The sequence below is a fragment of the Chaetura pelagica genome, unplaced genomic scaffold (assembly GCF_000747805.2).
Source record: "Chaetura pelagica isolate M959 unplaced genomic scaffold, ChaPel_1.0 scaffold401, whole genome shotgun sequence".
NCBI lineage: Eukaryota > Metazoa > Chordata > Aves > Apodiformes > Apodidae > Chaetura > Chaetura pelagica.
The window spans coordinates 1,905,972-1,921,593 of record NW_009952259.1 but is presented as its reverse complement, the minus strand read 5'-3'; the positions used below and the strand labels follow the sequence as shown (position 1 = coordinate 1,921,593).

General features: G+C 40.0%; 1 protein-coding gene across 1 annotated transcript in view; it reads left to right on the top strand.

The window, feature by feature from the left end:
• LOC104397484 (golgin subfamily B member 1-like) overlaps positions 1 to 15,622 on the top strand; it is a 40,195-nt gene that overhangs the window by 7,830 nt on the left and 16,743 nt on the right. Inside the window, exon 7 of the mRNA XM_010007445.1 lies at positions 6,564 to 6,674. Coding sequence (XP_010005747.1) covers positions 6,564 to 6,674 — 111 coding nt within the window. The remainder of the gene's footprint in view (positions 1 to 6,563; positions 6,675 to 15,622) is intronic.

Below are 15,622 nucleotides of genomic sequence, written 5' to 3'. Positions count from 1 at the left end.
CAGAGTTAACATTCGCCAAACTGTATCAGATGTTCTGCATCACTTGTGTTTGTCACCTGGAATGGGAAATATTGCCAGCCGTGGTTATCACTGTGGGTAAATCCTGGACACTTCCTTCTTTTGAGGGTTCTTTTATATTTCTTAGTCTAGGAAGGCTCTGGGTTTCTATGGAATCCAATCTATAATTGATGCTTTGTTTTGTTTTTTTTTAAAATGGTAGTGGCTTATCTTTGACTGGCTGATTGCTGATTCAGTTCATGTTTTCAGCCATAGTGTCCTACAAGTCTGGAGGTAACTCAGCTGTTTTCGGTCTTTGTGCCGTGCAAATGGACACCAGGTACAGTTGAAACACGAGTGCTGTAGTGGTAAGACTTTTCCCTTTCCAACTTGAAAGTGGCTGTTAATGGAATGATAATGAGCTGTTCTTAGCTAATCGTGTTAGAAGGAAGCAGAATGCTTTCCAGTGACAACAGTGGGATCTACAAATCCAGTCTTACTCATTTGTCTTCAGGGGAGCAAACAACCCTCTGTCATGAGGCATAACAAGCTAGTGAGTGGGAAAAGATCCAGAGATGATAGAAATTCTGCCCTAATTTATACAGGCCCCTGTGCTGTCACTGGGAAAAGCACAAACTGGGGAAAAAAATAAATTCAAAAAATGGTTTGACACGTGTAGATATTCTGTGAACTCCCTTCCAGAAGCTGATACAAATGTAATGGAAAGTGAGATGATGTCATTTCCAAAGAGCATTTTACAAATTATCCCCATTCCCTAGGCAAGTATTGCCCTGATAGTTTTTCTTGTTTGAGTTGATTATTTTAATTCCTTCCTTCACTTGATCTGAGAACTTTGGGGATTTATGCATCTGCGGGACTTGGCTGCTGTTTGCCTCCAGCCTTGGAAGGACTTCCAAAGGGTTTCCTGGTGTTAGGTAATTCAAGTTTGACCACAGGGTTTCTGGGAAACATGCAGATGCTCCTCAGGGCTGGAAGGATCAGCAGAGTGCAGTGAAACCTTCTTGGTCCATCCAGAACCTGGAAGAACACTCAGTAGTGTTTGTTGTCTGAATATCAGGCTTTGGGCACATCCCAAAAAGGGGAGTTCTCTGTAATTTGTATTTAATTTTGCACTGGGAATTAGAAAAATAAAAACTGGAAGTAAAACATTAAAATAAAGCAAGTTTAGGAAATAGATTTAGGAACTTCATTTGGTGACAAGATTTCCAAATAGCTGCTTTGTGAAAATTATCTTTACAGCTTCAGTAGCTGTAAAGCATAACGTTACTCAATCAATGGAAATTTTAAGTAGTGCTCCTTGTAAATTAATTCACCTTGTAATTAATAATCATCAAAGCAAATTATTTTTTTTTTTTAATGGGAAATAAAACAATTTCACCCATTGATTTTGTTAGGAAATGTCAGTGGCTTCTCAGGAATCTAATCAATCTTGTGTAGAAGTGTAAACAATCAGTGCAAAGACTCCAAAGTGGATCAATTAATTTCTAACGTAAGTGTTCTTCAGCCATAAAATGTTGACTATAAAAGGAGGGTTTTAATGATATGAAGGTGTCATGAAAAAAACCCAACCAACCAACCAACCAACCAAATTGCTTGATTAATTAATACTTGCAGTATCAAGACAAAGAAAAAAATAGGCAGAACATTTTAAATGTGAGAAACCAAATGAATAATGGTGAGAAGTTTCTTTTCTTGCTCCATCAAGCAACAATATGGCCCAATAAGCTTTGAGAAAAGCCCTCTAGCACATCACTTTGCCAACTCAAAGAGGACTGTAGCTTTCCTTGACCTTGGAAAAGGTCTTTCTGCTTAATTAGTCTCCCTTATAAACCGAAGATGCAGATTTTTGTTAATTTTATTAATATCTGAGTCAGATTTTAATTTTATGGGCTGTAAAAACCCTTCCCTGAAGTTCTGTGTGTTGTTTTGCTGAGATAAATAAGCTTGGTTTGACAGGCATAAAATACTGAGCATTTTAAGGAATAGATTTTGAACACCTCCAGGAACTGTTAAGTATCAATGGTTGAAAACACATTCATTCTTTAATGTCTCAAATTGTTAATTTGCTTTTATTGGTAATTGGAGCTGGCATGTGATTTCACACAGTTAAGCAGATCAGCAGGTGTATTATTGAATCCATGGAATTAAAATGTATCTGTGAGAAAAATACTTTTTTATGCTAGTTGATGAATAATATTTTACCTCATATATTGTTAGATTATTTGGGGCAATCATGGTAGGAGATGTTAGAGCAGGTGGTTACCAATACATTCACTTTTTAGTTTGTTGCATATTATGGTGGTATGACTTGATCAGTAACAGGTACAGTATTTTACATGAAGTTTTAACTTAAAAAATATATTCTGTCTCTATTTTGGATGATATCCTGCACTAATATTAGAATAATATAGTTTGCAGGGTATTGTGGTTGGAATGGGGCAAAAAGGCAGCGATGTTGCAGGGGATGAAGCCCAAAGTAAAAGAGGGATCTTGACACTGAAGTATTCCATGGAGCCTGGAATCATCACTAACTGGGATGACAAGGAAAAGGTGGATGTTTATTTTTTATGTCATTTTATTGAGGTGCCATAAAATCATTAAGGTTAGAAAAGACCTTCAAGGTCGTCAAGTCCAACCATCAGCACCCCCATCTTATCCAAGATGCACAATTTGCCATTAACCTTTTTGCAAACCAGAGGGAAAATCCTGGAAGAATTTGTAATCAGTTCAGGGAAAGGGATAAGACAGTGTGTTAGTACAGGAGCTGGTCAGACACTTCTGCAGTTACTGTTCTTTTAAAAAGTAAATGCTTATTACTCATCAGGTTTGGCATTGTTTTATGAGTATTTGATGCTTGATTCGTACTGTTCTCAGCCTTGGAAGTTCATACTGAGGCAGAACATTTGACAGTGATGGAAAGTAGCTAAAGTAAAAAAAAACACAACACAATGACAGGTTGTGATTCTTCAGAGATTAATCAGAGAAATATTAAAGACACATTACAGAGATTGGGAACAAAACCTGAGAGGTAGAGGGGTGATTTTCCCTCTGCAGTACTTCCTTACATGAACAGGCTGGTTGGTGATGCCCACATCTCGTATTGCTTAGGACATTCTCACCATCAATGAAAGAGAAAAAGACAGATTGGGGCTTGTCTCCCCATACTAATTCTTTGAGAGGGGGATTTTTTTTTTTTATTTTTTTTTCTTGCAGCCTGTTTTTCTGTTGCCAACTCCAGTTACCTTTTCCTGTCTGGATGGTGAGAAGGTGTCTTTATTCCCCATCAAGTCCAACCTGCATGGCATGCAGCCAGTGAATGACTTCTCTGTGAAGTGTCCACTTCAGGTGCAGGAGGAGTCTTAATGGGACTCATACTCCAATATCCTGTATATCCTGGTCTCTTTAGGAAGCATCTGAGTCTGTATGTGGAAATACTGTACCTTGTCTTTAGAGACAGGATTGCAGTTCAGTTCTTTGTCATCTCCTGGTGGGATGGGATGGGGAGGAAACTCCAGAAGCAAATGCTTCTAATAATGTTTTTCTGTGGAAAATGCTACTGAAAGGAAGACATGGAGCTGGTGCTGTTCTGTGCTCACACTTGCTGAGATGAGGGGTAGACAATTACAATAGGTTCATCTAAAGGCAAATTGCTCAGTGCTGAGTGTTCCAGATGAGCAGACCAAGTCCATACAGGAGCAACAGGAGTTACTCAGTTCATGTTTGGAAATAAATTGCCCACCTACTCCTCTAGATGGAAGCACAGCATTTGCATTTCATTATTCACTGCTTCCTGGGAGGATACCTTGCTTATTTCTGCAGACCAGAAAGTCTACCCTGATACCTTGTTCCTGACATCCTGATATCATCCTGATATCATCCTGATATCTTGTTCCTCCTGAGAATTGTCCTGCTGTCTGCCTTCAGCAAGAAATTATATATTCCTGTAGGAAAAATAAGAGAAAATAAAATCAGAGGTCACTGTTTAATCTTCTTCCCTCAGTGCTTGGTCTCTGTATTTGGAAATTGTCCTGTGGGTAACACATCCTGCCTTCTCTGTCTGGGAAATGCTGAATGCTAGAGCAGACTATCTAAAATCTAGTTGGGAAAAAGAATTAGAGAAGGTAAAAAAGGTGGCATGTGCTTTCCTGCAGTGTGACCTCACAGCTAGATTGATTTGGTTTAGGGTGTAATGTGGTGGAAGCTTCAGGCAGTGCCCTAATTCAGATAATGGTCAGATATTTTAAGTCTGAACTTTTCTTTGTCACTGAAATGGATGAAGGAATTACTTGTGAAGGGAGTTCTCCAGCCCCAAAAGCCCTTCTTCAGGCAAGGTGCAGCAGCCCCAATGCTGAGCTGTGCTGGGACTTCTTGCTGAGCCCAGGAGCAGTGGGACAGAAAGCAGAGACTGCCCTCAAGTGAATGAGCCCTGAGCATCAGATAGAAAAAAGCAACATGAGAGCAATGCAGTGGTAGGCAAGAGACAGGCAACAGCATTGCTAACTTCTGGGATTCTTGCAAATAAGAAGAAGAAAAAAAAAAGCTTTTAAAAAATGTTATTAATGTGTGGGCTTCCGATTCAATTATAGATCTCAGCTTGCCCTGCAGCTCCTTGACACACACCTGTGCACACACACCTCTGGCTGAGGGGAGTTCTGAAAGGCAATTCCTAAAGTTTGATGCTAAGGGAATATATTTTAATCTACATCTATAGTTCTTGCCTCCCAAGATTTTTAAACCTGTTGCATGGTTTTGATCCAAACCACAAACTCCTTTCCAGTGCGTGGAAGTGGGATTGCTAAAGGCATCATGATGGAGAAGGAACAAAAGACTTAGAATCATAGCATTAAGAATGACTGGGTAATATGCCAAAAATGGGACAAAAGCACAACAGTGCAGTGCCCAACTGTTCCCACAAAGAGAGGGTTCACCAAAAGATGAGGCAGAGGGTGCATGTGTGTGAGGGGAAGCCAGAGCCTGGATGTTGTGGGACGCGCAGACATTCGTGTGAATCGGGTGGAGAACGTGTGGGGGATGAAACGAAGCTTTCTTCTTCTCCCCTGCTTCAGTTCACAATATTCAAATTGGGACTGTGCTGGTTTCTGCTGGATAATAATACATGGCATTGTACATCACTGTTAATTTGTTCACAGTGACTGAGCTGAACGTATGGGAGTGAAAGGGCTGGAATGGATAGAGCGTTTTCTAGCTCCGGTGACTGCCTAAATGTTTAATATAAGTGTTTGAGTAATTGTTCCTCAGTGATGTCTCTTTGCTGTTGTGCTTGCTGCTTACATTTAGTTCTCATGACCTATAAAATCCAACACTGAACTATTTTTGTTTCGTGTAGAACATAATCCATTAACATTGTGGTTGTTATTAGGCCAAATCTAATGGGCTGTGCTGTGCCTAATTCTGCTTGTTATCTATATATTTATACTTCTACATGATGACTTTATGTTTTCTTCAACTTCTCTTTGTATTTGTATCCTAAGCCTTCAAATGGAAGATGGCCCAGCATCCCAACAGGCCACAGTTAAGGAAACATCTGATAATTTTCTTTAGGGAACTGAGATGCAATTGAATTTTTTTTTAGGGCTAATAATTTTCTTAATGAAGAATTCCAAGTCTGGACAGCTGTTGACTTTGTAGATGCTTGAAATTTAGGGAAGATCTTTTCTTCCACTGAAGTTCATTTTGGAGCATAATCATACTTGGTTCTAGGTTATGAATCAAATAAACTTATTAATAAAACTAACCTGATGTTTTGTGCTGGTTGGGACGGGCAAGGCTGGAATTGGATTTAAAATAGGAATAAATCAATAAATAATGAAATAAGGGCAGGAAAGAAGATAAGAAATATTTCATTGAGTTACTGTGAACAGTCTGTCTTAGCTGGCATCAAGAAAAAAAAATCCCATCAGTTCCTTCCAGCCAGAGGCCTCAGACAATCAAAGCCAGCATCTTTGGACACAGGTTGCACCATCCAACGTAAAAAAATAGTACAGTACTTTGCAGACTGTGACTAAGAAATGTAGTTACTCTGTAGTGAAATGAGAGTTAGATTCAGGATTAATTGGATAAAATATCTGTGGCATAAAGGGCCTTTTACTTCTGTGGAAAAAAATAGATTTCTTAAGAGCATCTTGGCAAGGAGTTGCAACTGGGTCAGTCTCCAAGCAGCTTGAAGTGGAGAAGTCTTTCCAGGTCCAGCAGCTCAGTGCTTGGCTCAGTTCTGTTTTGGAGCATAGGAAGTGGTAACTAGGTGGTGCCTCAGCTTAGAGAGGATGATCTGTTTGGGCAATCCCAACTGGAAGGACTCTGTTGTGTAGGTTATGTTCTATTGTTACCTACAGTGGAAACCTGATGGGTTTGATTCTAAAATAGAGCTCCGTTTAGCAGATTCACTCTTGGATGCCTTCTCTCTATTTTAATATGTCTGTAATAAACCAAGTCACTCAGACTGTATTTGAAAAGCTTTCTGTGTAGCTCTGTGGACAGAAGAAAGGAATTTCAGGACACTTTTTAAAAGCAATTTTTATTTCTAGATTTGGCATCATTCTTTCTACAACGAGCTCTGGGTTGTGCTGGAGGAACACCCTGTCCTGCTGACCAAGGTCCCCTTGAATCCCAAAGTCATCCATGGAAAAATGACCCAGGTAATTGTTTGAATGTTCTGCCATGGGTCATTTCTGCACAGCAGCAGCTAAATATCTAAAATAGTCCTGGATTTTCAATTTTGTTCTTAATCTGGGAGGTGATCCCCTGGGGTTAGTTCAGGTTACCATGCTGGCTTGGCCATGGTGAGACAGCAAAAGTTTCTGCTGCTCAGGCAAGCCCTCTGCATGACCCAAAGATGTTTTGTGCTTGTGTGTGGCAGTGAGATTGAAGGAACAAGTCTCTTAAAAGCATGAAGTGATTTTGTACCAGAATTGAGTTATTTTAGAAGATTTGAATAAAGATGTTTGAAGGCCACAACCCAGATGACTTTGTGGAGCTCCCAACTGGAGCAACTCTGCGGAGATCAGGGGAAAAGTGTTTGAAAAATAGGGATGTTTGTGCTGGCTTGGGAAGAGGAGTTGTCTGAAGCACTCAAACTGAAATGATGCTTTGCTAAAAACATTTCTGTGTGTGACACCCACACCCAGTCTGATTCAGCAAACTCAGATCAGAACGACAAGTCAGCCTCTGAAGTTTGTATGTTTTAGAGCAGCCTTCTGGCCAAAAAGCCACTGAGGTAACCAGAAAGAAGTGTGATTTAAATACAGATATAGGTATAAAATCTCCTGGGAAAATTAGATGTGGCTCTGCACTTCCTATTGGGCCCACTTTTGGCATATATTTGATAGGAAGATTATGCATCAATTTAGCAACAGTGTAAATAAAGTAATTAAGTAGTGAGCTTGACAGCACACATTGCTGGGAGATAATACAGCTGGGAGATAATAAGCATCAACAGATGATAAGAAAAACCTCATTTATAAGAACCAGGAAGTGGGGTTCATACAGTAGACATGTCTAGGACTGTTCCTCTGTCATTATACTGTAATGCTCAAACCTGTTTTCAAGATTGTTTAAAGGCTTGTTGTTTATTACTGATTCTATTAAATTCATTATGTTCATTAACTAGGAAATATTGGTGATTTGTGTGTTCTTTAACTGAAAGCATAATTTTCATTAAAAGTAGACTTCATTGGCAAAGCTCATGAAATCTGAAATTTGAGTTTAACTTCTTGAGGAAATGGCCTCAAGTTGCACCAGAGGAGTTTCAGGCTGGATATTAGGAAAAATTTATTCATGGAAAAGGTTTGTCAAGCACTGGCATAGGCTGCCCAGGGAAGTGTTGGAGTCACTGGATGTGTTTAAAGGATGAGTAGATGTGGTGCTGAGGGATATGGTTTATCAGTGAGCTGGGCAGTGTTAAGTTAATGGTTGGACTTGATCTTCAAGGTCTTTTCTAACCTAAATGATTCTGTGTCAGAGGTTGTGAAGGGTGCAGTCATGATGGTGGAGTCACCATCTCTGGAGGTATTTAAAAGACGTGTAGATGTAGCACTGAGGGACCTGCTTTAGTGGTGGATTTGGCAGTGTTAGGCTTATGGTTGGACTCGATGATCTTAAAGGTCTTTTCCAGCCTAAATGATTCCATGATTTATGCAATGTGGTCACAGCAGCATCCCTGGTGGTGCGGTGGCAGTGCCTGGGGTGGGTGGCATTGGTTGAGGGATGGATACAGTGCTTAGGGTTGTCCAGAGCGTGTTGGTTCACTGATTTTCCTCACCAGAGCTCCAGGGGAAGTCCAGCTCTTTTGGGTGTGATGTCCAAGAGCATAAAGCTAGGTAGTCAGATCTCTGGCACTGAGTTGGATTTGCAGTCCTCTGTAGTATCAAAGCAAAATTCTATTCAATTTGCTAATAATCTACTTGCCTGTGTTTCAATATTCAGAAATAAAGGGTCTTCTTTAGGCTTTGATTTTTTAAAATGTATCCTTTTAGAATATACTTGTTAATGAGGAAATAAGAGGAAATAGTTTAAAAGTGTGTGTTTTAAGTGGCAAGGGAGGGACGTGTTTACAACATTTGCATATCACTGAAAGAGTTCCTTGGGCTTTCCTTTTTCCCCTCCCTTACCCAGGTCTCCTTCTCTCATTCTGCACAACAAAGTTCTCTTTGGTCCTTGGCTGGCACCTCTAGCTCCTGGCACAGCTGGGGCTGAGATGTGAGCTCTCAGTGGATAGAATATGAATCCTCATCCTGCAGCTGACTCCTTTTGCAGTGTGGAAGGGCATGATTACACTTTGAATACCTCCCTAACAGTCTGCATGTGGAATCTTATTCAAAATTAACATGCATTTTGAAGATAGAATTAATTATGTGCTAAGAGCAAATACAGATAAAAATAAATAGAACTATTGAGCTGCTTTGTGTGATTTGGCAAATCTTTTCTGGCTTCTCTGAGGGGAAATTGCCTTTGCCACCATGCAAGCCCTGCTTTTCTAGAGGTGGTTGGACAGAACACTGTTGTGGTTGGAACTGAGGACAGGGGATACCTCCTTCCTTTCTCCAAGAAATGTATATCTTTACATTGAAGACTCTTTCATAGCTTTAATCTGTTTCCACTTTTCCTCGTCCAATAGTTGGTTTATGCTTCTGACCAGCTTCTCTTTCAAATCAAGAATGCTGTTGCTTTTTTGTAATTTTTCCCCTGTGGAGCATCTCCCTGTAAACATCTTCACAACTTCAGTCCTTCTAAATGCTTCTATAAGACTTTACAAGGCCCCGATGCCTCCGAATCCTAACCTGAATTAGAAGCTCAGATGGTGCTCCATCAAAAGTTGCCCTGCCTTTTGCCACTCCAGTATTCTCTCTTTTCTTAGACTAACAAGCCTGCATGAACAGGAAGCAGTTTTGGGGGGTTGTCTTTGTACAGCACCTTTTCTAATCAGGTTTTTGGCCTCAGCTGGGCAGCAGAGTCATAGTGTGCTTCTGGGCTGTCATCTCTGTGCTCCTTAACCTTGTTGAAGTGCCCTGATTCTTTTACTTGCTCAATTTCTTGAACTTGCAATAGCATCAAATAGCTCTGAGGGTGTGAAGCATTGCTTGAATACAGTTCTTAAAGCGAAGGGTGCTCTCAAGTAATTATAAAAGTATTTTTCAGGCTGGTGTTTTCCTTGGACTGATGTTGTACTAGATCTAGACAGTGTCCTTGTATAGCTCAGGAGTCTCCTCTCAGAACCCTGCTGCTTTCAGGACTTGCTGTTCAAGAAGCTGTCTCCTATATACTTTTAACATTTTCCAACTTTTTCTGAACTTCACAATTGCTTCTTTGTTATTTGCTAATAGCTGTATAATAATGAGCTTTCACTTTAACATTCTCAAAATTGCTTTCCTGGAAACACGTTAAATAATGTGTCACTTCAAAGCAACCCCTACTCCCTTTAACAAAGAAAACATTGTCACCATCACTTCAATGTTTTTTCTTCTAAAGGAAGAAAGTCTATCCAAAGACTAAGCAGATTTTCCTCCTCACACATTTTTCCAAGGAGAAATAATCTTCTTTTTCATCAGGATAACCTGTAAGAGAGAATATTCATTCATGTGAAGGTTACAGACTTCCATGCATAAAACCTAGCATAGCTGCAGTTGCTTCTGTGGGTGTAATTTATTAAATCCAGGGAATATTTGACATCTAACTCTCAAATGTGAATCCTGTGCTGCAAGTCACTTTTGAGACTTCAGTCTCCTCTAACACTGCCTTTCAGTTCTGCATTTCACATTTCCAGTGCTTTCCTGTTAAATTATAAGGGGTCCAAGGTGAAACACTTGTCATCAGTTGTGTCAGAACTTGATGGGCACTCAAAAAATACAAGCAGCATTTTAAAGTTTTCTTTTGGAGGCTTTTTCTTCCATGTTTGCCTCAAAGTGAGATGTTGAACCTTTGGTGAAAGTGTTTTCTTGAAGCTGTAACTGAGGAAACCAGTGAACTCAGTGTTTTAGGGCTTTGTTGACATTCTAAGGATCTAAATTCTTAGAGAGTTCAGAGTCAGAGGTGGGTTTTTTTTTTATTGGTTTTCTTTTGTTTTGTTTGTTTGTTTTTTGCTTGTAAACCCAAGAAAATCTGCTTTCCAAAGCAGTAACGTTTTGGAGACACAAAATAAGTGAGCTTTAAATGTCAAGGTAATCGAAGGGAAATGGAAAGTCTTGAAACTAATTGTTAACCTTTGATCAAAATGATTATTGGTCATTTTAATTGGAAGGTTCTGAGCTTCAAAAAGCAAATGACATCTTCATTACCTCATGTATGCAGAACAGGGAGGGAAGAGAAGAAAATGTAATGATGGAAGCAAATAATCTTTGTAGCTTCTTGGAATCACTAGGGGACACCATACTTGGGATGTACTGACCCTTTTTGCTATCTAGAAAGCTTTTAATGAAAGAGGAAAAGAACCTGGTGCTCTGTTGCTGCAAAGGTTAATAACATAAAATACTGATGAGCATTTTATGTAAGAAGCAAAGGCTGCAGATCTCATTATTTGGACCTCCTGATTATACGTGCATGTCCAACAAGAGAAGTGGTAAATGCATTTGACACATTTAAAGGCTTCTAGTGGACTGCATTCACATTTCTGATTCCATTCCCAGTGCACTTCAATAGAAATACAAGGACCACTGAGGTCACCTAGGCCATGTCCCTGCCCAGGCAAGCTTCTTCACTCACCAGACACTGGCAGGTAAGAGACACGTGTCCAGCTGCAATGAACATCCAGGTAAGGGCAGGATTTGGGTCTCAATTCACGGATTAACAATTGGCTGTAACTCATTGTCCATTTTGCTTGTATCAGTTTTAGGCAATGATCCTGATTACTCTTGCAAACCTACATCTAGAAAACCTGGGGAGAGGTTCTGAGTCATTGACTCTAGTAATTGGGACAGCGTGGACAAGTCTTCATTGCATCATGGGTGGGATGAGTTTACAAGGGGTCGTGTGGTGAAAAGCACCCAAAATACATCTTCCTCTTTGGGAATTTCAGAAAACAGAAGTCCTGGGACAAACAAGACAAGAATTGTAATGTGGGAACAGCGAGCAATGAAAATTGCAAGTTTTGACACAAATTAAATTTGCAAAGGCAGAAGCCAAGCCCAGTAACGTGGCAACGAAGATGGAGGAGAATGAGATTAAGGAATTGAAATATCTCTCTCCTGTTTAAGGTTAACCTCGGGCAAGAACTAGCTTGTTGGTGTAATGTCTTGTTGAATTTTCAAATGGAAATGTCTCCTCTATTCCAAACACCCCAAAAATAGTGATATTGCTCTGACCTTCCTTTAAAGTGAGAAGTCCTTTGCAAAAATAAGATCTGGGTTTGAATGGCAAATAGCTTGAACATTCTGAGGAAAGTGGATCATTTACACGTTTCAGTTTGAGACTATAAATCACCAGGAGTATGGCTTGTTTATTATCATTTTAATGCAGGCTTGCTTTCCCTGGAGCAAAGTGTGGTGTATCATTAAAAAATCATGGAGGAGATGCCAGTGGGTACAGGTAACAAATAATGTGTTTGTACAAAAGGGAGTTATTTGAAATCCATTCCTGTTCTCTGTTGCCACAATATCAGGTATCTACTGTCTTCTTGCCAGTGGGCTAGAATGAGCACTCAATTTGGTTTTCTGTTTGCTTGAGACAATAATAAAAATATAACAAGGAGACCAACCTAACTTCCTGTCTTACCCATACCTGAAGTCTTTATCTCATCTTTATATCACCAGGGTCTCAGTTCTCACACAGTTGCATAAATACAGTTGCATCTGGCAGTACTACTGTGGCTCCACCTGGATTTTAGGGAATATCTCCACTCAGGTGGGCATTAGTCCACTTTCCTTACAAGGACTTGTTTTTATAGCAGTTGTTTCCCATCTGGGCTGTTAGCAAATAACCTTCCTTAACCATGAGCCATATATAGCTTTGCTGAAGTTGGTGCTGATATTGAGCAGTTTTCACGAACAGTTGGGTGGGAATTTTGCAGGTTTACTGTCTTAACTGATTTCCCATCTGCCTCAGAGAAAATTGTTCTTAAAGGACTTCAAAACCTCTAATGAAACTAGAGGAAAATTTCAGGCAGTCCAAGCCCCCACTAGTCTGTAGAACAGCCACGTTGAAACATCAGCTTGACCCCATGATTTGATGGTACTTACTCATAGAGCTGGTGGTGAACTTATGCCTCAAGAGCTGTCCTTGCCTGGTGGTTTGACCTTGGGAACATCACTCCTGTTTAGTTAAAAAAAAAAAAATAAAAAAAAAAATAGAAAGAAGTGAAGATGTGCTCCAGTCTGGTTGGTTCCCCTCAAGTTCCAGATGGCAATATCATCTGCCCACTTTCTGCTGTTGCTTCATTCTACCTGTGTTGGTGGATGAATCTACCTACTCCCCTACTCAAAGGTGGTTCTCCAAAGATGGGTGAATTGGGTCGAGCTCTGCTGTAGTTTCAAGGTGAAAAAGTATTTAATAAGTGCTGAGGTCTGGACTTGGTTTTGGCTTGGTGGTTTTTGGGGTTTTTTTTGGTGTTTTGGGTTTTTTTGGTGAGATTTTTCTTGTAGATAAAAATATCAAGGATCTTCTTCTGATTTCTTATATGAACTTATTGTACACAACAGCCTGAGTATGGAGTTTGTCTTGAGAAAGTATCACTGCTCTGGGCCTTTTCCTGATTCCTCTCCAAATGCTGAATATTTTGCAGTTGTCCTTGGGAAGTATGAGGGGATGTGATTCTCTGGATAAAGTTTCTTTATGGTAGCTCTTTCACTTTAGTGGTCCAGGCAAGAGCATTTTGCATTGCAGGTTGCCTGGTAAATCAGTTGCTGGGCTCTCACACAGAGTTGCTGAATTAACATGATGTGACTCAGAGATGCAAAGGGATTTCTTTCATTAGCGGTGCCGGGATGCTCGGGAGAACACAAGATGTGTTTCCTAGACAACAGCCCATGGTCTTGTTGAACTGGAAGAAAGCACAAAAGCTGCAAAGGCAGTTTGTGAAGAGTAGGGATCCATTTAGGAAAAAAAAAAAAAAAAAAAAAAAAGGTAATAATCGTCTGCAGAGCAAAATGAAAGTTCTTTTGCAAAATGCAAAACACATCAAATGTAGAGACCTGCTCACAGGGGCTGTGAACCAGCTGGGATGGTTTCACAAAGAAAAAGCCCCCTAAAAAGCCAGCAAAGAAATGCAGTTTAAAACACAAGTGCCTCACTTCCTAAACCTTAAAGTCACAATCCTTATTTGACTATTTTTCCCCAAATAAGCCAATCGAGAATGATCATCCTGCTGGAATAAGCACAGATGGCAGCTTGCACGTGACCTCATTCAGCTGAAGTTTTACTTCAAATTCCATCCAGGGTAAATAATCAGTAGCTGAAGGATCATCCTCTCTGACCTGGCTGCTTGCAGGAGGAAGGCTGGTGCAGAGTTTTGGTTAATATTTCAGCAGCATTTCTGACAGCAGAATGCTGAACATCAGCCTGAGAAACCAGCTTGGATCTAGCCCTGTGGTTCTTTTTTGAAAATTAGGTTAGAAACTTGGATGCATTATTTGTTTGGTTCAGTAGCTAGAAAAGTATGACTTAAATTTCCCTCCTCTGACCATTTAAAAATGATTAAAAAGAAGATTATTGTCCTGTGCTTACAATGTGGGCTAGTCATTGCTCTAGAGAACTGTTGTAGCATCCTAAAGGTGTATGGTTTTTAGGTTGCAGTTTTGCAGACATCCATGCTGATGTATTGGAGTGCTGCCATCAGAAGAGGGTGGTCATCTTCTCCCCCCTCAGCCCTTACCCTCCTTTTCCTTCTGTCTCACCTGTGGTGATTTTTTCAAGACCAGAAAAAAAAAAGAAAAAAAAAGCCCTCTTTTGTTTTGTTTTTGACATTTTGTTTTGTTTTGACTAGTTAGCCAACTTGAGTTTGTTAACTCAGATGAGTTAGGGAGTTGAATTGTCTTTTGGATAGTCCTGGCAGCTCTTGGGGCTGCCCCAAAGCTGAGTGATGCAGACAGAGGGAGGGTTGGGTGCTCTTCTCCCTGGCAAGGTGTTATTGCATTGCCCACCTGGCTCATCAACCTGCAGCATCAGGGGAGAGAATTCAGTGTCTACTGAGAAACAGGAGTTCCTGACTATTTCCAAAATCCTGCACTGCCTTGTTCTGTTGCATCAGACCAAGGACCCTTGAATCCTGTCATTCATCTGAGGATTTTATAGCCATTTACAATTAATTCTCATGAATTAAGCACCATGACAGGACAAAGGAAATGCTTCATCATCTTCAGGGTAGGTCTTTAGGAAGATTATGGAGCAGTTCCTCATGAAAGGTGTCTAGTGGCATGTGAAGGACAAGCATTTGATAGTTGGACCAGAAAAACTTCAGAGATATCTTCCCATCTTCATCTCTGATTTCTTTTGTCTCTTTTACAAATTCAGGGTAATTTGTTCACTTGGCCAAGCTCTTAGGAAAAAAAAAAAAGGGCAAATCTGAAAACAGACATTGGAACAACTGTTCCAACAAGTTCTGTGTTTTAACCACAAAAGGCAAATCTGAAAACAGACATTGGAACAACTGATAGAAGTTCTGTGTTTTAACCACAAATGTGTTTCTGTGCACATTTCTCTTCTTCCACACCAGCATCCGGTAGACAACTGTTACACCAATACTGTTGCTGCAAAACTTTATCTAACCAGCTGTGCTTTCAGTTCTGTTTATTAAAAAAGGAGAATTACTGGAGATACAGAAGTAAACACCTCTGACTTTATTGCTTGCCTTTAATTAAGATCTTCTCTCTCAAAAATATTTACTAGGCAAATATCACTCTGTGAGGCTCACACTGGGAAAATATGTTGGTAAAGTTTGCTGGAATAAGAGGTCACACAAAGATAGAGCTTTGGGACCCTGCACTTTTTGGAGCTGCTTGCTTGGTATGTTTTATTCGCCACTACCTGGCAGTGGATTTCACACTCACAAAAACGTGGAGTATCTAATAAGCCAAATTTCTATTTCTTCCATTAAAAAAAATAAAAAATGTTCCTGCACTGAATCTTTGCAATCTCCTCAAAGAAAGCTTTGGCTTCAGCA